General features: G+C 46.7%; 2 protein-coding genes and 1 long non-coding RNA gene across 10 annotated transcripts in view; 1 reads left to right on the forward strand and 2 right to left on the reverse strand.

Moving 5' to 3' along the window:
* Positions 1 to 5182: 5182 nt before the first annotated feature.
* On the reverse strand, positions 5183 to 14553 carry LOC132221300 (uncharacterized). 2 transcript variants are annotated; one of them, XR_009449942.1, is made up of 4 exons: positions 14212 to 14553; positions 12630 to 12821; positions 5927 to 6063; positions 5183 to 5562 (listed from the first exon to the last, which is right to left on the reverse strand). It is a non-coding gene; the product is annotated as an uncharacterized LOC132221300 (long non-coding RNA). The 2 variants fall into 2 exon arrangements; XR_009449941.1 differs by having other exon boundaries at positions 5183 to 6063; positions 14212 to 14550.
* Positions 14554 to 14594: 41 nt separating this feature from the next.
* Positions 14595 to 16951, forward strand: PSMB4 (proteasome 20S subunit beta 4). Its single transcript, XM_059675507.1, has 7 exons — positions 14595 to 14770; positions 14987 to 15193; positions 15389 to 15535; positions 15711 to 15792; positions 16189 to 16305; positions 16525 to 16613; positions 16831 to 16951. The coding sequence occupies exons 1-7, from the start codon at positions 14631 to 14633 to the stop codon at positions 16841 to 16843; spliced, it is 795 nt and encodes a 264-aa protein (XP_059531490.1). The 5' UTR covers positions 14595 to 14630; the 3' UTR covers positions 16844 to 16951.
* Positions 16952 to 18041: 1090 nt separating this feature from the next.
* Positions 18042 to 24220, reverse strand: part of POGZ (pogo transposable element derived with ZNF domain) — a 42377-nt gene continuing 36198 nt past the window's right edge. For all 7 annotated transcript variants that reach the window (XM_059674889.1, XM_059674891.1, XM_059674888.1 and 4 more), the window contains 7 exons: positions 23660 to 23794; positions 23396 to 23565; positions 23105 to 23245; positions 22448 to 22504; positions 22138 to 22250; positions 21855 to 21879; positions 18042 to 21725 (listed from right to left, as the gene is read on the reverse strand). In XM_059674889.1, the coding sequence (XP_059530872.1) occupies positions 20054 to 21725; positions 21855 to 21879; positions 22138 to 22250; positions 22448 to 22504; positions 23105 to 23245; positions 23396 to 23565; positions 23660 to 23794 (2313 nt within the window). In that variant the 3' untranslated portion in view covers positions 18042 to 20053. The remainder of the gene's footprint in view (positions 21726 to 21854; positions 21880 to 22137; positions 22251 to 22447; positions 22505 to 23104; positions 23246 to 23395; positions 23566 to 23659; positions 23795 to 24220) is intronic.

Raw genomic sequence — 24220 nt, forward strand, 5'->3', positions numbered from 1 at the left:
TGCCTGCCAGGAACCAGGACTGACAGCGAGTCCAGGTTCCACTTTCTCCTGCCCATTCATTCCCTTCTAAACGAGGGAAACTCCTCAATGCCCATTATATTACCTCCCTAAACCTCAGGAGGCGGACGGGGAGTGCCTCCCCCTCACGTCCCAGCTGGTGCCTCAGCAGCTCCCCAGGGTCCAGGGCCCAGGGGCAGCCCCCAGGCGGCCTCCGTCCCTAGCTGACCTAGGACCAGTCACAAGTCTCAGGGTCTTCATCGATCCAGGAGGGAGCCCCCAGCTACGGATTCAGTGAGGACCAGGGCACTGAGCCTGCGACTCCAGTGTCCCAGGGCCAGGCCACGGTGCCAGGCAAACGGCAGCCGCTTGCTGAAGAACAGGAGCCAGACCGAGGCCTGGTCTGTAACTCTCTCTGGGCTGCCTCCTCCGGAGTCGCCGGGGTTGGAATGTCTGGACAAGGGAACTCCCCCAAACTGGTCTCCATCCTGAGGCCAAGCTCCCTCTTTTCTCCCAGGTGGCTGCCCAACAGGGTGACCCCTGCCCCACTCTTCCAGGAGCCGTGTCCACAGTCATTTTCATCCCCCTGATGAACGTTCTGGCGCAGTGCTTACTGGGCAGTGATAGGGACACATTTGGGCTTGAGGTCGCCAGTGGAAAGGGCCACAGGGTTTCTGAACCGGAGTGGAGGGAAGGAGGCCAAACTGGTCCCCAGTGTGAAGGGTGTCTGTCCCTCTGGCTCCCATGGGTGAGGAAGGGTCATGAGTCCACAAAGGAAGATCCCCTGAGGCTGCCCAGGGCAGGGGTCCCCTCCCATCCCCAGCATCACTCACCACCCGTGGCCCTTTCCTGGGCCTGCGTCCTCACCACTGCACCGCCAGTCAGCCCGGGCGCAGCTGCCCTGCAGACGGTGGCCCCTCAGAGCTGCTTCCTCCCCTTTGCTAGTCCCCTGGCTGCCTCCACTCACCCTGCCTTCATCCTGCCCCTCGGGCTCCCCTTCTCCGGGGGCCCCATCTCCTACCTCCTCTCTACTCGCCTGCTTTTTGGCTTGAAGTAGCCCAGCACCCAAGACACCTCATCGCCAGCCTCTTACCAAAAGCTCTGGAATGTTTAACTCCCCAAAGCAGCTCTTTTGCTCGTTCCAGAGCCTGTGGTTGACTGCCAGTTCTTTCATGCTCTGCTCTGACCTGGCGGGTCTCCGTGGCTCCTCCAGGGCACCCTCACCTCAGGGTTTCTACCCAGACTCACGGCCCCAGATGCAAAGGTGTACAAAATGTTCACTTTCCCAAGCCCGCTGTGCTGTGCTTCGTGTTGGAGGAGAGGGGTCAGGGGGGACCAGAAGGAATGGCGAGGGTTTGGCATCTGTTTTTGGAAGCCTCAGGACAGAGAGGCTCTTGCTCTGAAGTGGGGAGAAGAGTGGAGAACAGATGTTCCTGACGGAGCAGGGGGGTCTTCATGAGGAGGAGGAGGAGGAGGAGTGGAGGCGCCTGTGAGGGAGGAAGGACTGAAGGGCATGCATCCAAGGGCTAACCATGGTTGCCTGGAGAGGCACTGGGAGGAGGGATCGAAAATCCACGTTTACTTGCTTTACTTCTGTATTTTTTAAACTAATGAGCATATATTACCTTAGTAACTATCCCAATTATTTATCTGTCTAGACTTAGTGGGACAAACGCAGGTGACCAGGAGTCAGCAATAACGGCCTACCCCCCGGTACTTCAATGTCTAGACAGCTGAGCCGAACCGGAACACATGAACACACAAGACAGAATTAGTATGCAGTCACACAGGGTTTATTTACCTATTTCTAGTGGGTCCTAGGCTCCGGCAAAGGCCACCCGGCGATGCACACCGAAAGACGGATGACGAAGACGGAGACAGACAGGCGGACGACGAAGACGGAGACAGACAGGCGGCCGCAGTTGGTTCAGGCTCACACAGCAGAGCAGTCAATCAGGGGCTGGTCTCATGGAGTGCCGTGGAGTCCTCCTCTCATCAGGCAGGAGACGTCCACTGGAGAAAATCTGGTGCTTATCTAGCCAGTAGTAAACAACTCGTGTCTTATCAGTGTGGGCCAGATGGTGTGCCTTATGCCAGGAGCAGGGTGTTTACGCTTTAAGGGCTTAGGGCGTTCACATCAGGATAGGGGGGTGTTCACCACATTTTGGAAGTTACAGAGTATTGGGGTCTTCACACAGCAAACATTTCACACAATAATTATTTCCACACATTACAGGGGTTTCCTTATGACCATAACCTTATTATAACAGTAACCAAAACCCCAATGAGAGAGAGAGAGAGAGAGAGAGAGAGAGAGAGAGAGAAATGAAGGATGGAAGATCATATGTGGTGCAGGTGACGGCCATGGGGGAGCCCACGGGGAGGACCGACCATGGTCCCGTCCTCCCTGCAGCTGCCCCACCAACCGGCCTACCGAGTCCTCTGGAGACACACGCGCGCATGCTCCATCATTCATTTGCTCTTGCGCTCCACAAACATTTCTCTTTTGGCAAAGAAAGTGGTGAACAAGACAAAGTTTCTGTGGTCATAGAGGTAACCTTCTAAGGGAGGCGGCCAATGACCAAGTCAACATATAAACAAGTAACATCGTTTCAGGTAAGTGCTATGAAGGAAGCAGGAAAATGCAGGGTGACTGAGAGCGGGACATTCGACAGGATTCTCTGGGACACACAGGCACAGAACTGTATGCAAGGAACTAAAAACACCCACCACACAAAGGCCGACAAAATGCCTGTAGCGGGCCAGGTGGCGGCCTGCGAGGCCTGGAGCAGGACTGGCTGGACAGGTTGAGGTTTTGGGGAGCTAAGCAGAGTTTCTGAGGCCGAACCTGCTCGTTTTAACAGCTGTCATTTAACATTTAACAGACCAACTATAGGACCTACCTCAGAGGAAGGGAGTAGCGTTTACTGACCTGTTACCGGGTGTGACCAGGGTGGGCCTGAGCCCTGTACCCCAGCAGTTAGGGCAGGTACCGCCCACAGCCAACCTGGAGAGGTATTTACATAGCCTTTTCATCTCACATCAAGGAAGCAGTTTTACTCATTCATCCAGCTGTTCACACTCATCTCACAGCACCTCCCTGAGTTCTGTGCGGAGCCAGCTGAGCCAAGGGTTCCGCAAGCCTGAGTGAGGGCGGTGAAGGATGTAGAAAAGACAAAGAGAATAAGCTGGGTCTAGGTGGATCTCCTGTGCCTGGCTGAGGCCACAGAGAGAGACCCAGCCAGCAAGCTGAGCCTTTATTTTATAGCCAGAGGTAAACAAGGTAGTGGTTACCATAGTTACAATGGTCTTGTGAGTTTCCCTTGTTTTGGCAGGGCTTGCTTACATCTCCCTCAGCCCATTAGCTGCCCAGATAAGATCTAGGGAGCCTCATAGGGTCAAGCCTAATTATTCTAAGAGGGCTGTGTCCCCTAAGCTGGGACTTGTTTGTGGCTTTGCCAACAGGTCAGTCCCAGGCTTAATCCTATAGCCGCGCCCTACACGTTCAAGCTCAAGGCAACAAGGTAAATACAATAAAAGCCAATGCCCTCTGCCATGTGAGAGGCCCTTGGAGGCCTTCCTCTCCACCTCCATTCCACTCGGAAATATTCTCTTTGCCTCTGGCCGGGGAGCTCAGTTGGTTGGAGCATCGTCCCATACACCAAAGGGTGGCAGGTTCGATTCCATGTCAATATCTGTTCAGGGTTCAAATTTCCCCTACTGTCACATGCATGTTTGTATTACAGTTTACTTATTTGAATCAAGATCTAAAGAGGGTCCATACCTTTCTATTGTCTCTTTTTTTTTTATTGCTTAAAGTAATACAAAGGGTATTACATATGTGTCCATCCCCCCCCCCCCGCCCTAGACAGTCCCCTAGCCTCCCCTATCCCCCAGTGTCTTTCGTCCATTGGTTATGCTTGTATGCATGCATACAAGTCCTTTGGTTGATCTCTTACCCCCCTACTTCCTGTCCCCCAACCCTCCCCGGCCTTCCCGCTGCAGTTTGACAATCTGTTTGAGGCAGCTCTGCCCCTGTATCTATTATTGTTCAAAAGTTTATAATGGTCTCTATTATCCATGAATGAGTGAGATCATGTGGTATTTTTCCTTCATTGACTGGCTTATTTCACTTAGCATAATGCTCTCCAGTTCCATCCATGCCGTTGCAAATGGTAAGAGTTCCTTCCTTTTTAGAGCAGCATAGTATTCCATCGTGTAGATGTACCACTGTTTTCTAATCCATTCATCTACTGATGGGCACTTAGGCTGTTTCCAGATCTTAGCTATGGTGAATTGTGCTGCTATGAACATAGGGGTGCATATATCCTTTCTGATTGGTGTTTCTGGTTTCTTGGGATATATTCCTAGAAGTGGGATCACAGGGTCAAATGGGAGTTCCATTTTCAGTTTTTTGAGGAAACTCCATACTGTCTTCCATAGTGGCTGCACCAGTCTGCATTCCCACCAGCAGTGCACAAGTGTTCCTTTTTCTCCACATCCTCTCCAACACTTGTCGTTTGTTGATTTGTTGATGATAGCCAGTCTGACAGGTGTGAGATGGTACCTCATTGTTGTTTTGATTTGCATCTCTCGGATGATTAGTGACTTTGAGCATGTTTTCATATGTCTCTTGGCTTTCTGAATGTCCTCTTTTGAAAGGTGTCTATTTAGGTCCTTTGCCCATTTTTTGATTAGATTGTTTATCTTCCTTTTGTTAAGTTGTATGAGTTCCCTATAAATTTTGGAGATTAGGCCCTTATCAGATAAGACATTGGCAAATATGTTTTCCCACACAGTGGGTTTTCTCGTTGTTTTGTTGATCGTTTCTTTTGCTGTGCAGAAGCTTTTTATTTTGATGTAGTCCCATTTGTTCATTTTCTCTTTAGTTTCAAGTGCCCTAGGAGCTGTATCAGTGAAGAAATTGCTTCGGCATATGTCTGAGATTTTGTTGCCTTTGGATTCTTCTAGAATTTTTATGGTTTCCTGTCGTACATTTAAGTCCTTTATCCATTTTGAGTTTATTTTTGTGTATGGTGTAAGTTGGTGGTCTAGTTTCATTTTCTTGCATATATCTGTCCAATTTTCCCAACACCATTTATTGAAGAGACTATCTTGGCTCCATTGTATGTTCTTGCCTCCTTTGTCAAATATTAATTGAGCATATTGGTTTGGGCCGTCTATTGTCTCTTCTGATAAATCTCTAAAATCTTGTTCATCTCACGTAGGTGAGAAAGGGTGGTACCTTAAAGACTGGTCTTCTGTTAAAGTGAAGAAGGGTCTCACCAGACAGAAATGAGGTTACATGTCTTGCTACACATCTAATCCACAGGGAAGAAGGTGATGTGGGTTTGCAAACTAATCTTGTGGCCTAGAAGAGGTACCAGCCAACCTAGGTTACAGGGACTCAGGCGAAAGCTTGCCCCCCCTACCCCCCACCCCAGCCTCCTCAGGGGCCACGCCTGGCTCCAGAAGAGCTGAGACCAGAGCCATAAAGCGACTTTCATGCAATCATCTCCGCCTTTACAGCGGTCCACTTGGCTCTCGCAATCTCAGTTAAGAGCCCTGGAAAGAAAGAATTGCATCAGTCTTAGTTAATGGCCCCAATTAAGCCATGAAAACCCTGAGGGTAGCCTCAATCTGGACATGTTACAATACTGTAAAGAAAATATCCAAAGGAAGTTAAAAGCCATTTCTATTTGAGGCTGGCAGGTCCTTTGGTCCCTGGAGTCAGATCTCTGAGCCAGCTTCTCTACTGCAGCTCCAGACAAGCAGGAACATATCCCCCCAATGTCCTGAGGAGCCCAGGACCCTGGTTTTGTCAGCTCAGCACAAAGATATTGCCCGGGAAGGAGGTGGGGGATATGTCTCCAAGAGTCCCAGCAAGACCGGCATCCCCCCAGGTTGACAGACCCGTCTCCAGTTCTACCTGGAATCGGAGGGAGGCCTGGGAAAAACCGTGGGCCTGTCCTGGATTCTGGCTCCCGTGCACCATCTCTATCCTGCTGTTTCCGCCAGGACCTGCCCAGGGTCACAGCCATGAGTAGAAATGTGGAAAGGGCCACCCTGGGAAAGGAATACGGTGGTAGTTCCTCTTTCCGCTTGTCAAAAGTCTGCTCAGAAACCGGAGTTTAAAGAGGCTTAAACGGGAAAACGTTGATTGCTCCTAAAACACAAAGATCTCCAACCAATCAATTAGAAAAAGACAAACAACACACAGAGAAAAAGATTCCCCGCTTGTCAAAAGTCTGCTCAGAAACCGGAGTTTAAAGAGGCTTAAACGGGAAAACGTTGATTGCTCCTAAAACACAAAGATCTCCAACCAATCAATTAGAAAAAGACAAACAACACACAGAGAAAAAGATTCCAAGGATATGAAAACGAAGGATCAACGGCTAACAAACATAAAAAGGATCCCAATCTCATTAGTAATGAGAGAAATGCTTGTGAAAATATATGATCTTAAAAAATAAAAAAAAATTGTGATATATATAGGTTGGAGAGAGTGTGAGAAAGGGCATTCTTGTACTTTAATGGCAAGAGTATTAAATTGTGGAACATTTTTATAAGACAATTTAGCAACACCAAGCATCATTTTTTTAAAAAATATTTTATTGATTTTTTACAGAGAGGAAGGGAGAGAGATAGAGAGTTAGAAACATCGATCAGCTGCCTCCTGCACACCCCTTACTGGGGATGTGCCCGCAACCCAGGTACATGCCCCTGACCGAAATCGAACCCGGGACCCTTCAGTCCGCAGGCTGACGCTCTATCCACTGAGCCAAACCGGTTTCGGCCAAGCATCATTTTTAATAGGAATCCACTTCTAGTGACCTACTCTGTGGAAATAGACGAGTACTCAGATATATGAATAGGATGTTCATTGCAACTTGTTAACAATAGTGAAAAGTTGGAAAAAACCAATAGAGGAATAGTTACACATGTCACGAAACATCCATATCGTATAGCTTTCTATATACTGGCATGGAAAGATAGCCAAGAAATATGCTGAGGGGGGAAAGCAGAAAACACTATGGTCCCATTTAATGAAAGCTATATATAAAACTAATCAGTTAAACCATATAGTCTTAATTAATTAACTTGATTATTTTATATATTACTTTAGATGTAATATTTAATTGGTATGTACGTTAATTAATTTGATCATATTATGCATGGGGTTATATGATAATAGGAGAGAATTTGTGGAGATAAAGATTTTTTTATTATACCAAATGCAACTACAGTGTTGACCTCTGAGGACTGGGATTATAGAGAGCAATTTTTATTTTTCACATCATGTATCAACGGTGCATTTTTAAAAAAAATATATTTTATTGATTTTTTACAGAGAGGAAGGGAGAGAGATAGAGAGTTAGAAACATCGATGAGAGAGAAACATCGATCAGCTGCCTCCTGCACATCTCCTACTGGGGATATGCCCGCAACCCAGGTACATGCCCTTGACCGGAATCGAACCTGGGACCTTTCAGTCCGCAGGCCGACGCTCTATCCACTGAGCCAAACCGGTTTCGGCATCAATGGTGCATTTTTAAAAATTTTATCGTAAACTTGAAATACATGCATCATTTCAAAGTTGAATAGTGAATAAATACAGTAACACCGCTGCCTTTTCGATGAGTGACCGTGTAACAGGTTAAAATCCAGGATTGGTGAGAACACGAGGAAAAGGGCGCACTCACTCGGGATTGGTGAGTGTCAACTGGTACCGTGCCAACAAACGCGATTCGCCAGTACCTTTCCCCAGGTAAACTGTGCATGCACTTTATCTAGGAATCCACTTCTAGGATGCAGTCCACAGACACACCTGGACAGGGAGGCAAGAAACAGGTAATAACGAGAACCACAACAGCTATCACCTAGAAAATGCTTCATTTGTCCTTGGTACTGTCTACGGCTACGCACGTAAACACGAAGACGTGAACCGCACGCCCGAAGCTAAAAGCTTCCTCTGTGCCAGGTGCTTCTCTACGCTCTTTACATGCTCTGCTTTATGCGATCCTTACAACCACCCTACCAGGTGGCACTCTGGGTGTGCCCGTCTTACAGAGAAGCAAGTTACAACATCCCAACGGGATGTAACGCGCTCTAAGTCATGCTGCTGGTGAGGAGCAGGGCCCGGAATCTGAATCCAGGCGGTTGGCTTCAGACTGTGTCTGTGACCACTACACAGGAAAGTAGTAAGTCGTACAAACCTCACAACAGCTCCTTGAGATGGGTCTTTGTGTTGTATTGTTTGGGACTGGCTAGCATATGTAGCTCTCCCCCCCACCCCCCACTTTATTAAAAAAATATTTTTATTGAGTTTAGAGAAGAAGGGAGAGGGAGAGAGAGAGAGAAACATCAATGATGAGAGAGAATCATTGATTGGCTGCCTCCTGCACATCCCCTACTGGGGATCGAGCCTGCAACCCAAGCATGTGCCCTTGACCGGAATCAAACCTGGGACCCTTCAGTCCGCAGGCTGACACTCTATCCACTGAGCCAAACCAGCTAGGGCATGTAGCCCCCTTTTAAAAATATATTTTTAAAAATATATTTTTTTATATATGTATTTTTGTTGATTTCAGAGAGGAAGGGAGAGGGAAAGAGAGAGATAGAAACATCAATGATGAGAATCATTGATCAGCTGCCTCCTGCATGCCCCCCACTGGGGATCGAGCCCACAACCCGGGCATGTGCCCATGACTAGAATCGAACCGGGGATCCTTCAGTCCTCAGGCCGACGCTCTATCCACTGAGCCAAACCAGCCAGGACAATGTAGCCCTTTTTATGTTTATTGGGAGACAGAACCCACCGCCCCTACAGGAACCAGAGGCCAGATGCTCACTTTCCCGGGTCCCCTTGCAGCCAGGAGCAAGCATATGACTTGCTTGGACAGCCAGGTGGGCCCAAGGAGGACTCTGACACAGAGAAGGAGGGACAGTGGGGAGTGGGCTTTGCTTGATGAGGGGGCAGGTGAGGATGGGGGTTGGTCCCAAGCTGCAGAAGCTCCCGACTCAAGCTCCGCTGGTGCAGCCAGGGCTGCACTTGGAGTCTGAGAAGAGGCAGTGTTCTGAGGGTGGGGTCTCTGGCTGCTCCCAGCAGCAGTTCAAGTACACCACCCCTGGGGGCCTTTTCACTCAGGGGACCAGCGCTGCTTGACAAATTGGGGGGATCCAGGAGGCTGTGGCAAGCAAATCCAGGAGGTGGCCCAAAAGGGATGCTGAGGCCCAGGCCACTTGAGCAAGTAACAGTTCTTCCCTTGGTGGTCTTTTGAGAACTTCTGGTCCCAATAGAAACCAAATATGGGACCGTGGGACACCTCGTGATTTTGAGACCCAAAGCACCTAGCTGGCCCAGGTCTCACAAGCCCCAGGGTTCCTCACCCTCAAGTAGGGTGGATCCTGAGAAGATCCCGGAGAAAGAAAGAAGCCACTGGGTGCCCTGGCGTGCTCTCTAGCTTTCCCTCTCTTGCCAAATAGCATCTCCTTCCTCAGTCTGTTCTAATGGCTCCAGGAGAAGTTACGCAGGAAAGACATTGAGAAGAAAAATCATTCCAGCTTATATTACAGGAAGATAGTTATGGCCAAACCTTCCAAGTCTAGAGTATAGTTTATCCTCTGAACCAGCAACCAGAGTCCATGCTGGGCCCAGGAACAGAGAGAGGTGGGATGGAACCTCTCACTCTTTCCCCTAATAACCCATCCACAACATTTTTGCTTACAGGCCTCAACTCTGGGCTCTGTTGGTTTTGAGGTTTGGCATCCAGTACAAAGAGGAGACATCAATAGTTCCTTGAACTGGAACCGGAGACAACTACCCAGTCATTTGGGGCAGAAATGGGGGACAAGATATTAGCTGGGTGATTGATCCTAATGATTTAGAAATAATAATGTCCTGTCCTATGGCAGGGTCAGGGAGGGAGATACCCCAGGGATGCCTCGTACCTCCATGGCTAGAGTTAAATTAACAAAAGACTAAAGCAGCAGAAGTCAGATAACTGAGCGCTCAGATCCTCCAGGAGTGAAGGTGTAGGTCGCTCCATAACAGTGGTTCTCAACCTTCTGGCCCTTTAAAAATACAGTTCCTCATGTTGTGACCCAACCATAAAATTATTTTCATTGCTATTTCATAACTGTAATGTTGCTACTGTTATGAATCATAATGTAAATATCTGATATGCAGGATGGTCTTAGGCGACCCCTGTGAAAGGGTCGTTCGACTGCCAAAGGGGTCGCGACCCACAGGTTGAGAACCGCTGCTCCATAAGGAAAGAGCCATCTGAGCCCTGGCTGTCTAACTGAGTGGTTTAGAGGCTGAGCTCTGGTGCCAGGCTACCTGGGCTCAAAGCTGGGCGCCAACACATGCACTCTGTGTGCCCCTCTCTCCTTTAGTTTCCACACCTGTAAAATGTGGATAATAATAGCTCAGACCTCGAGTGGCTATTTGAGAATTATGTGAGTAATACTTGTAAAGCTCTTAGGACAGGGCCCAGCACGTTGCAAACACTCTGTAAATGTTAGCTACTATTAAGACACGGGAACAAGAGGAAAGTCATAAATACCAGCCAGCCACAGTATCAGGATCAGTTGCCAGGATGAGAACAGCACACACAAAACCTCGTACGGGAATGCTTATACCACTTTCATTCATAACAGCCCAAAACTAGAAAGAAACAATTGCGACGTCTCTCGACCTGTGGATGATTAAACAAACTGTGGTACATCCACACCATGGTGATTACCCAGCAATAAAATAAACAAACAAACAAACAAGCAAACTATTGTGCAGCAAAGGAAACCGTCAGCAAAATGAAAAGGCAATCTACTGAATGGGAGAAAATATTTGCAAATCATATATCTGTTAAGGGGTTAATACCCAAAAATAAATAAGAAAATCATACAACTCAATAGCAAAAAAAAAAAAATCAGATTAAAAAATCGGCAGACAATCTGAATAGACATTTTCCCAGAGAAGACATACAGATGGCCAACAGGTCCATGTAAACGTGTTTACATCGATAATCATCAGGGAAATGCAAATCAAAATACAATGCGGTATCACCTCATAACTGTTAGAATAGCTATTATTTAAAAAAAAGAAATAGCAAGTGTTGGTGAGGATGTGGAGAAAAGGGTACCCTTGTAATAGTGGACTTTTTGTCTAGTTTCTAATTTGAATACTCCAGCAATTAATATCTGTATCACTAGTTTTTGCCAAAAAGGCATTATTATGTTCATGTCTTCTACTTACATTCCTATTTTGCAGAATTTTATTAGGAATGGCTACTGATTTTCATAAAGTGTTTTTTTTGGAGGCATCTGTTTGTATGATCCTATGGGTTCTCTCCCTTACTTTATTGATGTAGTGAATTATGTTCACAGAATTATTAAAAATAATAAATTTAATATCCCTAAATTATATGAGGAAAAAGATGAATTCTTAAAGATCAAGAAATGATTCTATGGAAAGGTGAACAATATTTCTAGCTGGGAAAATTTACTATAAAAAGTCATTCTCAAATTATTTAGTAATTATTGCCCATTAGGAATTACCATGGATTTGAAGGAATGGAAGAAATTATTTTAAAGTTCATGTGGAAAATAAATGAGTGGCAAATGCCTATAAATCTACAATAATCAAAACAATGTAGTAAAGACAGACATATAGATTAATGGGTGTCAAGACCATTCAATGAAGAAGAGGCAGTCTTTTCAATAAATGGTGCTGGGAAAACTGGATATTCACATGCAAAAGAAGTTGATCCTTTTTTTTTTTTTTTAATACCATATATAAAATTAACATAAAACAGATAAGATCTAAACATCAGAGCTAAAACAAGAACACTTTGGGGGGAAAAAAACACAGTGGAAAATCTTCATGATATTGCATTTGGCGATAATTTCTTGAATATTGACATCAAAGATATGGAGGTGACGTCAAAAATAAGGGGAACAAGAGAAAAACAGATAACTAGGACTATGTCAAAGTTCAAATTTTCTGCGTATCAAAGGGCGCTGTCAAAAGCCAACCTCAGTTCCTGCCCTGGTGGGTCTTTTAGTTTAGCGAGGCAGACCGGCTCCAGACAAGTGTGGCGCATGCTCTGAGAGGGATATTGTAGACCTGAACTACAGACGTGTAAAACCGCAAACTCCTCAGGGGAGACCCGCAGAGCAGTGCAGCCATGGGCAAGCTGGACAAGTTTTCTCTCTCAGCTTTGTGTGATAGTCCCTGGGGCCAGGCTTACGCAATTCGGGAAAAGATGCTTATGTAACTCTTTTGTAGTTGAAGATTCATTTTTCACTTCTAAAAAAAAAATGGAATAGTGGAAATGTTTATGAGATGGTGGTCATAGTGGTTTGGTTTTATTTATTTTCTGAGAATTTCAGGACATTTCCTATAACCAAGGACATTCTGCATATTATAAAACCCAGTCCAGTCATTACTGACTTAAAAACTTAAACTTGTTGGGAGCTAAATGCTAATAAAAATCAAAGTAATAGACAACCACAGAAAATGGGTACACTTAAAAGTGTTCCTCCATAATATCAGACCTGCTTTAAAAAGAAAAAGAAATATTCCAAAATTTCCCTTGTTGCAAGTTTAACTCATGTCTTTTTGAGCTCACCTTAGAACAGAACACTGCTGGTCACCTTCTGAGTCCTGCACCATCAAATGTTGGTTTGCTTTCTGTGCCATCCTCTTCGGCTGGATAATTCCAGATCCTTTCACTTTTCTGCTTTAAGACCCTATGGCAGTGGTTCTCAACCTGTGGGTCAAGACCCCTTTGGGGGTAGAAGGATCCTTTCACAGGGGTCGTCTAAGACCATCGGAAAACACATATGTAATTACATATTGTTTTTGTGATTAATCACTGTGCTTTAATTATGTTCAATTTGTAACAATGAAAATACATCCTGCATATCAGATATTTACATGACGATTCATAACAGTAGCAAAATTACAGTTATGAAGTAGCAACGAAAATAATTTTATGGTTGGGGGTCACCACAACATGAGGAACTGTATTAAAGGGTCGCGGCATTAGGAAGGTTGAGAACCACTGCCCTATGGAATTTGGCTACCTTCCAGACCTCTGGAACCAAAACTGGCCCTATCAGAGCCTTAATCTAGAGACTTAAAAAGGAGTGAGACCAGAAACCAGCAGCCACCTCTGGCCACTTCTAAACAAGGATATAGCCAGTTCATTGCTGGCTGATTGATTTAAGTTCATATGATGAGGGCTCTAGTGGGGAAAAGGGAGGTACTTATGGGTTTTTGAGGAATTCCAGGAAGCCCATTGTCATCACACCTGAGCATCTGTTTTTTGTTCAAGTAAGCCGATGAATGGCCCAAAAATCACCTGGAATATGGGGCTTGGGATGTGGGTGGCTATTAATTAAAGCCCACCCCCAAAATACTGATTTTTCAAGATCAAAAGTTGATATAAAGAGGTGGGTGCCTCTAACATACAAAATTCTTCTTTTTAAAAGAGAGTTTTTAAAAATATATTTCTAAAACTAATTTCAGAGAGGAAGGAAGAGAGAGATAGATAGAAGCATCAATGATGAGAGAGAATCATTGATTAGCTGCCTCCTGCATGCTCCCCACTGGGGATCGAGCCCACAAGCTGGGCATGTGCCCTTGACAGGAATCGAACCTGGGACCCTTTAGTCCGCAGGTGGATGCTCAATCCACAAGCCAAACCAGCTAGGGCCATGCAAAATTCTTGACTCTTCCCTTTCCAGGGTTTCATGATCTAATAAAATATTTTGTTTTTCAATAAGGTTAAAATGTCATGCATTGCTTTGGTTCAAATCAACTCAGGAAATTTAAGAAACAAAATCAATTTGGTTTCCATCTGAGCAAAAAAAAAAAATTGACATTCAAGTTGTGTAGGGAGGACTGCCCAAGCAGTGGTTTTAGGTTCCCTCCCAGTTTGATTCTACTGCTTCCAGCCTAGACCACAGAATCAGAAGCGAACCCCTGGAATTTAGGCTCTCTCCCACAGTCGGTGGGATTTTTCTGCTGCTTAAGGGTGGGCAAGAGCACGTTCTCATGAGAAAACTTGTTCCTATGGAGTGAGTAATCCACGAGAGACAGGCATAACTGTACGGATCCTTTTTACCTCCTGGGTTTGAAGACCCAGAGCTGCCACCGCTGGCTGTGGGATCGGGTAAATCACTACCACCCACGCCTCGGTCTCTTACCTATAGTGTAAGCCGATAATGCCTGCCATATGGGGGTGCTCTGAGAAACTCGGTGAGCGGTCCTGGTTCACTGCTAGTCTCATGTGGGGCTTTCGATAAGGATCCAAACTGGGCAGGAGAAATTCTGCCTCCACGCTCAGGAGAAGTGTCTTGGAGGCCCCCCTAACGCCCCCATGCCTGCCTCCCACACCACCCTGTCCTCCCCTAAATCTGGGCTTCAGAGAGCCCCGATTTGGTCCACACTCTCAGGCGGACTCTGCGGGCCTGGGTGCCGCCCCCGGAAGGACAGTAGCCCCGAGTGACCTCATCCGCATGGCCGCCGGGAGCCGCTGGCAGGAAGAGGAAAAGTGTGGCACTGAAGGATCACTTCCGCTTCCGCTGGCGCAAGCGCTTTCATTTCTTCTGCTGCCGTGACTAAGATGGAAGCGGTTTGGGAGTCGCAGGCCGGACTTTGGGCTGGGGGTCCGGCCCCCGGGCAGTTTTATCGCATCCCGCCAACTCCCGGCTCCTTGGTGGACCCGGCGTCCGCGCTCCACGGGGGTCCGATCACGCGCACCCAGTAAGCTCGGGGCGTCCCAGCTTGCGCAGGGGTGGGTGTGGGCCTGTGGGCCGAGGGTTCCGAGGGAGCCGGGGAAGGCGAGGGGCAGCGAGGGGCACGGAGTCCTGGGGAATGAACGGGGCTCTGGGAAGTCGAAGGGGAACCCACCGCGCAGGGAGAGGACTCGGGCGCTCCCCCCGCGCCGCCCTGCAGACTCCCCACCCCCTCTGTCCCCAGGAGCCCCATGGTGACCGGGACCTCAGTCCTGGGCGTGAAATTTGACGGCGGAGTGGTGATTGCCGCAGACATGCTGGGTTCCTACGGCTCCTTGGCCCGTTTCCGCAACATCTCTCGCATCATGCGAGTCAATGACAGCACCATGCTGGGTGCTTCCGGAGACTACGCCGATTTCCAGTATGTGAAGCAGGTCCTCGGCCAGATGGTGTAAGTCATCTAGAGAACAGGGCGTAGTTCCCACGTGGGCAGGGGGGTCGCTGGTGTGCGTGCGTGTGTTTTATCTCCTTAAGAAGCTCTAAGGTGGAGGCACTCGAGGCGGAGGACGGGGAGCATTGTAGGGGGTGGAAGATGGGGGATGGAGATCCCGACTTTAATATTCTCACGCCCATTTCTTTTTTTAAGGATTGATGAGGAGTTGCTGGGAGACGGGCACAGCTATAGTCCTAGAGCTATTCATTCGTGGCTGACCAGGGCCATGTACAGCCGCCGCTCCAAGATGAACCCCCTGTGGAACACCATGGTCATTGGAGGCTATTCGGATGGCGAGAGGTTGATTTGAGTACAAATAACATTTGCTTGGCAACCTAACCTGCAGGGCCTGTGTAATGGGTTTATCTTTACCCCCCGAGTAACTCCTAGTTCGTAGACCCCATGGTCCCATACCTTGGCGAGGATGCAGAAACTTAAGATGGAATTCGTTCTTTGACCGATGGTGTCCTTTTAGCTTCCTCGGTTACGTGGACATGCTTGGCGTAGCCTATGAAGCCCCTTCGCTGGCCACTGGTTATGGTGCATACTTGGCTCAGGTAAGTGGTGAGTTGAGAGGTGGGGCAGAGGGGAAAAGAGCAGGCCCTGGGGGTTAGTGTTGTGTGCTTGCTTTTACCTTCTAATTCTGACATCAGGAACAGGCTAGGATCCCCATGGCTGGGCAGATGGTTCTGTTTGTAGTCCACAGGCTGTAAGTGTGGCATTTGCATTCCACTGACAAGGCATGGCCAGGAGTCAGTAGACATGTGCAGAGAGAGGAACTCTAGAGCTTCCCCTTCAGGTGGGTCTTAGCACAAGTAGACAGAGTATTCTGGTGAGGCACTAGGTGGAATGTTAATTTTTCACTCATTTGTGCGTATTACACCATGGATTTGAGACGAATAGCCAGGTGGTCAGCCCCTGATATCTCCCATGTTTTTCCCTAATCTCCTTAGCCTCTGCTTCGAGAAGTGCTGGAGAAGCAGCCAGTGCTGAGCCAGACTGAGGCCCGAGACCTAGTGGAACGCTGCATGCGAGTGCTGTACTACCGCGATGCCCGTTCTTACAACCGGGTGAGGAGGGGAGTGAATAATGAAGGTGAAGGGGGATCTCATTGGCAGGTTCTCCATACTTGCAAATGCCAAGGGTTTCTGTGCTTTGAAGGGCAGTCCCATTTCTCTGTCTCCTATTTTCTTATTTGGGAAAGACTCTCTACTTGACCTCTGACCAGCCCCAGAGACTTCTTTCATGTGGGGGTGGGCATTTTCATTGAGAGCTCTGCTTTCTTTCAGTTTCAAATTGCCACGGTAACCGAAAAAGGTGTTGAAATAGAGGGACCACTTTCGGCAGAAACCAACTGGGATATTGCCCACATGATCAGGTGATTGAAACTAAAATTATAATGGAAAAAATAGGTGGTAGAAGAGTTGGGAGGCCCCGTGGCTTGCACTAAGCTGTTTTTTTTTTTTTTGTTTTTTTTTAAGTCTTAACTCCAAATTCTCTGGATGGCATGCATTTTGGTTCAATAAAACTGCTTTTAGGAATTGATTCCTTTCCCTATCACTTCACAAATTTATTAATGCTCTCTTCCTTTTTAGTGGCTTTGAATGAAAAACAGACGTATTATCTAGAGCTGAAGTTGTATTCTCCTTCCAACTTTGAACTTGGCTGGTTCAGAGGTAGACTTTTCTTTTGTAAAATAAATCTTTTGAAACACTTGCTGAGTAGTTGTATTTTGTCTGACTACGTCACACCAAGAATGGGCCATTTCCTCCCTGATCTGAGAACCTTTTGGCTATTGGTTCTTCTAGCACAGTGGTCCTCAACCTGTGGCCGCGACCCCTTTGGGGGTCGAACGACCCTTTCACAGGGGTCACCTAAGACCACCGGAAAACACATATAATTACAAATTGTTTTTGTGATTAATCACTACGCTTTAATTATGTTCAATTTGTAACAATGAAATTGGGGGTCACCACAACATGAGGAACTGTATTAAAGAGTCTCAGCATTAGGAAGGTTGAGAACCACTGTTATAGCAGATAGAGTTCTCTGCATGACAATACAGAAGACCCACTGCTGTCTTCATTTGTGAAGGCAGCTTTGTCTGGAAGCAGGCTTAATCCCTGTGGGATACCCTAATTGGCTTTTGTGTTTAATTTTTTTCTTCGACATTTCCACCCATGCACTAGATTCTAAAATACAGTTTCTGGTTAATGTTGGCTGCAAATATAGTTTTAGTGAAAACACCATTTTAAAGATAAAATGGAGCACCTAGCGGAGCTGTTCTGTATAAGGCTACCCCCGAGCTGGAACTGACAGCCTCAATCCTCCCATTCAACTTCCATTTAGGAAATACTAAGTAATTTCAACACTGAACCTAAATGTCTATTGTTCAAACCTACTATTTTCTAGCATCGCCATAAAACTTACAAGTTTTGTGTGTTTATTAAAAGGTCCTAAGTGTAGCTGTGAGTCAAATCAGTTGGGGTAGCAACCAAATTCCATCCCCGGAATGGTGTTAAACTCTTTAAAAATGAACACCTCCCAAATAAAGAAAAAAACAAGAAATGTAAAAATAAATACGAACACCTTAGGTAATTCTGTGGCATATCCTCTCTATACCTCTTTTTGAGAAAGTACAGACTGCAAACCCAAAAACGTACAGAAATTCAGTGAGGTGAGAAAGGAGGGAGAAATCAAAACACCTATCTGTCGTATCATCCATGATTACAACAGACCAGTACATTAAAGCAAAAGAAAACCATGAGCTTTCAATTTGAATATTCTATAGTCTCAACACAGAAAGTAGGCAATAAATATTTTATTGATTAAACTGAATTATAAAAAAACCCAATCTTCTACTACACTAAGCCATGCGGACAGAATCCACAATAACTTCCTGGCCAAAACTCAGCTGACCCACTGTTGGTAATACGGTCTTTAAAAAACTGCCCCTCAAGAAAGTCATTCAGTCTGCAGAGACCAGGAGCCCAGCTCCACTATGTCTGGGCTGCTGTGGAGACTACCAAAAAGGATTAGGTCGTTGTAGATCGAGTTGACCATAGTTCTTGATCTTTCTGAAAGGCAAAGGATAGACTCGAAAATCCATAACTCTGTCAAAATGGTACCAGGCAAAAAGCTGGGGAAGAGAAGCCCAGATGGATCCTCAGTTCAGTTTTTAGATGCTGGCCACGCTGTTTACGGGAGGGATCCCTCCAGGTCACTATATTATAGCCTTCTGGGGGTTAAAAAGCAAAAAATGGGGGTGAGGACAAACGGGTAACAAATGTCACACCTGTACCGTCAGGCCCATCACACCTTGAGCATCTGCCAGTCTGTGAAACCTGTTAGAATAGGGGCACCTAGGAAAAAAAACATTGTTTTATAAACTCATTTCCCTTCATTTTATTAATGTTCCACTTACGTACATTTTAAAGATGAACCATTTACAAGCCTGTGCAGGTTGCTGTCTTGGCTTTAGGAAGGAAACGTTGCTGAAAGACTCGGGGTGGACAGAATGGTGTAGCTGAGGGAAAGGTGGACCTGGATTTTTGCTCCTTTTCTGTTACAGTACATTTCAGTTTATAACCATGAGTACATACAACTTAAAAAAAAAATCCCTCATGCAAACCGTAGAAAAATTTTTTCTTTCCTTGATGCTGGCAGTGAAAAATAAAGATTCAAGTCTTTTTCTCTGTGCACACCCCCATGTATTTCTTCTTCAGGTCAGATTCTTCACTAAGCATTAAGAGAAATAGGAGAAAGCAGGATTTCAGCAAGTGGTCTGTCTTTTCTTTTTAAAGTTCAACACTTAATTTCTTGCACAATTAGCTCTTGGCTGTAGGAATGTGGTCACTTGATCAGTCACTGTCCACTTAAGATGAAGTTCAACAAGGCAGGGATGCCCCCAGAGGGCCTGCAGGATGAAGACCCCACACTGGGAATGGCTTCCACCCTAACTCTGTGATCACCTCAGTACCTCTTGCTTGCTAATGACATGTATGATCCTTTGTCCAGAGTGATGGTGTGAGAATGGGAAAAGGGGCCAAGGATCGCAAGTGCAAAGAATATTGGTTTTGTCATATTTTTGTTGGGAGGGTGGTGAGGAAAAAGATCTATTCATCATTCTGGATGATTAAAGGTGGTTTCATGCATTTTTAAAGCCACAATTTTATATCAAGTTGCTGTAGAAACCAACTTCTCTGGAGAGGGAAGGTAAGAAAGGAGAAGGAAGAGAGAGTTCAGTGGGATTTTTTTTCCATTTTCATTTTTATATAAAAGTGTTAAGACCACAATGAAAAAAGTTTATCCATATATATAATAAACCAGTTTGTGAGCTACAATTTTTCTTTCCCATCTTCAGAAATGTTCTCACATTGACAATGGTTGGATAGCATCATGCCCAGACACTGGCCACACAGTAAAACAAACCAGATGTACTATAATACAATTGAGGTAAAAGGGGAAACAAAAAAAATTAACATTCGTCCACAAAGGATTTTTTTTTCTTTTCTTGTTTTGTCAGAAAAATACCAAACACAGTGATTTAAATTTTTTCAAAAATTCACAAAAACCTGTTTTCATCATAAATGAATGACCAATGGGCCAGCTCTTCGGCTCAGATGTGATTACTATTGGTTTTCCTAATAATCCACAAATCCACAGGGAAGTATAAGTCAACATCAGGGGGCAGTGGTGGCATAAAATTAAAAAATATAAACCAAATACCCCACCTGGGATACCCCCTTTCCCCTAAGCCCCTCTACCCTCCCTCACACTTTCCCACCCCCACTTCATACGCCCTCAAGACCCCAACACTCAAATCTCCATCAGATCTAGGTCAGCTTCTTCAAAGCCATAGAAGGACTCGGTCTCGCTTTCCCCCTCGAAGAGCTGGTGGAGGCTTTCAGGCTCAGCCGTCTCTTCGGGAGATGACCTGGGTCGGGGGGTGGAAGCCGAGTGCTCCTCAGACTGCTCCCCGCTCAGCTTCAGCTGCTCCTCTAGGGAGGCGATGAGCTCCTCCTGCATGTCAGCATTTCTTGTAGGTGAGTTCATGTTGCCGTCAGGGCCAGGCAGAACACTAGCCACAAGGAAGGATCGCTGAACCAGCTCTGGACAGTCCCCAATGACAGCCAGTACCTCGGCCAGCCAGACCACCACCAGTTGCAGCAGGACATCAGAGTCACACGCAGTATCTGCCATTTCCCGAGCCTGCTCCTTCCACTTTTTGTGCAGGAAGTTCTTGACTGTTCGTTTGATGCATACGTCTAATGGCTGGATTTTGGAGCTACAGCCTGCCGGGACCACTGCAGGCAAAGTGCTAGAGGCACTGAGCATGGCCAGCACCTCCTCGGACAGGTGAGTGCGATGACAGTCCATCACGAGCATGCCTTTGCTGCGCTGGCAAGCGGTGTGCTTCTGCCACACTCGGGTTGACCACAGCTCCATGATCTCATCATCACTGTAGCCACTTTCCTTTGCCTCTAGCAATATAGAGTCTGGCACATTAGCGGGCTGGTCCATTTGTCCTCGGTAGAAAACCAGGGTGGGGAGGACAGTGCCATCGGCCAGAATGGCCAGCACCACATCACACCAAGGTTCCCCTGTGCCCACTGTCTGCAGGGCATTCTCCTTTCGGTCATCACTGCTCAATACCTCTGTATCCAGAAACAAGGAGATCTCATCAATGGCCACAATCATAGACAAGGGTAAGTCCTGGTTGTGAATCTGCCGTTGTACAAATTCAATGAAGAGTCCTGCATTCTCTGCTACTTCCTTAGGCAGGGTGTGGGCCACGGCACGCCGGGCATGGGGAGTCAAGTGGTGCCGCAGCATGAAACGCACAGCCCACTCGTAAGAGATCTTAAACCCCCCCTCCAAAGAACGCCCTATTTTGGTGGCCTTCTGGAACAAGGTCTCCTCATTGACCGGAAGCTGTTGCTCTCGCTGGGTCAGCACCCACTCAGCCAGTTTCTCTTCTGCCTCAAAGCTCAGATATTTGCCTTCCAGATTCTCCCACTGGGATGCCTGGAAGCGCCGAAGCCAACGGCGGATGCGTCGCTGCGGGTTCCGGAAGTGTTCGGCTGCCTGTTCAGTATTACAGCATAGAGCAAACAGTACTACTCGAAGCTTCTTCACAGACAGCTGTTCCTTCTTGCCAATCCCACTGCTACTCCCACCCCCTGAGGCTGGCTCAGGTTCCTGGGTGACTGGGCTCCCTTCATCCTGGTCATCAACATTCAGACATTCGGCCTCCTCTGTAGCCAAGGGTGGGAGGGCTAATGGCTGGGGGTGCGTGGGGGTTGGTGGTGGGGTTGCAGTTGAAGCTGGTGATGGGAGTGCCTGGGCCATGGGTGTTGACAGCTCTTCAGGCTCAGCTGGGGTGGGCTCAGCAGATTTCACAGTGGAAGCTTTATTAGAGGGGAAGGAAGGAGGTGGGTACATATTCTTCAAGTTCCGGTCATTCACCCGGTCACGAGTCTGGCTGTGCCTAAAGAGTTCGAAAAGAGAGTAAGAAAAACCTCAGTAAAACCAGGAATACAAAATAACAGTAGTAATAATAATAAAAACCAAACACACTGAAAAACAGAAATTGAACCATGAAGTGAGTTTCCTTTACCTTGAGTGAGACATCCAAGAGAGTGCTATGGAAAAGGAGACAATTAAAAAAAGTTAACTCAGTGAAGAAAAAAGCCTTCTAAGACAGTGTCTTGGGATTTCAATCAAAAAGGCAAATCGACTGCCTACTCAAGTCTTATATAAACTTCCGGTTAGGATGCTTCCAATTTGTGGAGTCGGCCAAACAGTGACTGGGGTAGGGATGCTCCTGATTCATGTAACATCACCTGTATCCCTATCTTTTTTTTTTTTTTTGTCCTGCTAACCCCATCTCTCCTACTTACCTCGTGGCAGAATGCTGCTGGATCTGTGAGAGGGATTGAAGACCAAATGCTTGGCCATGGCATCTCCCACAAAGGTAACAAAGGTACAAGAAGTGCAGTACAGCCTGATTCCGCTGAGAAAGAGCCAAGAGTACAGAAGTCAAGTACAGCAGTCAACTACAGAGTTAGGCCTCGAGGCTTAATAAAGGAGTGTCCCTTCTTCTCTCTCTCAAATTAATTCACATACCCACCCATCCCAAAACAGCTAAGAGGATCTAATGTACTGGTAAAAACGTCAAAATTCCGACACCATCAGTAAGTTTTTCCTTACCTCACAGAATTTTTAAATAAAGCCAAATACTTGGAGCTCTTCCGTGGAACATGATTGCTGAGAAAGACAAAAAGTGGCCTGAGTTACAGGGTTCTGCTGGTTAAACAGAGATCACCAGCCACTGACAATGACCCAACAAAAGAGATGCCTCTTGCCCTGGCCAGGTCACTCCGTCAACTGGAGCATCAGCCCGGTAGGGGTGCAACTGATATTTCTCTCACATCGATGTTTCTCCCTTTTTAAAACAAACAAACAAACAAACAAACAAACAAACAAACAAACAACCCCTCTAACCATCCTAACCTCAAACAGTGCCAGCTTTCCTATTGGGAGGGGGGAGAGGGGATTAGGATTAGGGTCTATGAAAATGCACACAGTGATCGAGGGCCTGGAGCTGGAACCAGAGCTGCAATTCTAACAAGCTTCCATGTGGTGCTGCTGGTCCTTGAACCACAATTTGAGTAGAAGGTTCCACAATATCAGAGCACAGCCCATTAAAGTCAAATGAACATGGGCTGGCCTCTCACTCTGCTCCGAGAGATAGACAAACAGCTCTAAGAACCGAAGGAAAAAACATACTCTAAACAGGGGAGGGAATAAAGAGAGTTCTGTGAATCTGAACTCCCAGACAGAAACAGTGGTTTAATCGTGACTTACTTGATCATGTGATTGGCATAAGCTCGAGAACAGCAGGTGCTATAGCGACACAGAGAGCAGTGAACATATGTAGGAAAATGGTTTGGGAAATCTGGGATCTCAAAGCTGCACTCCAGACATGTCTGCCGGCCCATGACACTCCTGTCAAGAAACAAGGAAGATGATCATTAACTGCCCCTGGGCACCCACATTGTAAGGACTGTAGACAACAGACCCTACTAAAGGCTACCAGGTCACACTGGGTGAGGAATAGCGTGCCCCCCGCCCGGGCCTCTAGAGGGAGGCACTGACATTTTCCTAACAGCTCTCTTCTGGATGTTGCGCTGGACGGGGGGATAAAGGAAGACGGGCAGAGGGTCCGTGGATGAGGTCAGTGGTCCTGCCTCCTGCAAGGTGCTGGGAGGTGCTTCACTGGAGACAGGAAGAGTTCGTGGCTGCCCTCGGGAAGCCCGGATTGTCACCTGTGGGTCAAGGGGAGGAACAATTAGAGGTCAGATACTGAAACTCTCTATTCCTCTCCTGAATCTGCAAAGGAAATGTTGACAGTCCCTTTACCTTGGTGCCTGGTTTCAAACCTTCCAGCTGCTTGGGTTTACGGAAGGTTTTATGGTGCTGAAGCTTGTGTTCAATTTTGTCCTTGGCAAAGAGAAACTGCAGCCGGCATTTGTTGCAGTGATAAACGTTCCTCTTCTGAAGGGAAAAAAAAGGAAACTCTTTTAACACTTCCCAGTGAATCTTCTTCCCTGAGAAGGTAGCTCAGTGCCAACCATACCATTCTTCACATCTTTCTGCTGATGCACAACAGGCACAGCCTACCACTGAGAATCATCACCTCCCATTCTCCCAAAGAAAGGTGGACTCAAAGCAGGACGACTAGGTCCTCAAACCATCTCTTCCTGACTTGCTTTAATAATCTGGGTGAGTGGCTCAAGCTCGACTTGTCCCTACTTTATATTTGCAATGTGGACAGTGCTACCTACTTCTGGACATTGTTATTTCTTTCTTTATTATTTATTGCAGAGAGGAAGGAATAAGGAGAGAGAAACATCAATGATGACAGAGAATCATCGATCAGCTGCCTCCCGCACGCCCCCTACTGGGGCTTGAGCCCGCAAC

Source organism: Myotis daubentonii, chromosome 18, assembly GCF_963259705.1.
Source record: "Myotis daubentonii chromosome 18, mMyoDau2.1, whole genome shotgun sequence".
Lineage (NCBI taxonomy): Eukaryota > Metazoa > Chordata > Mammalia > Chiroptera > Vespertilionidae > Myotis > Myotis daubentonii.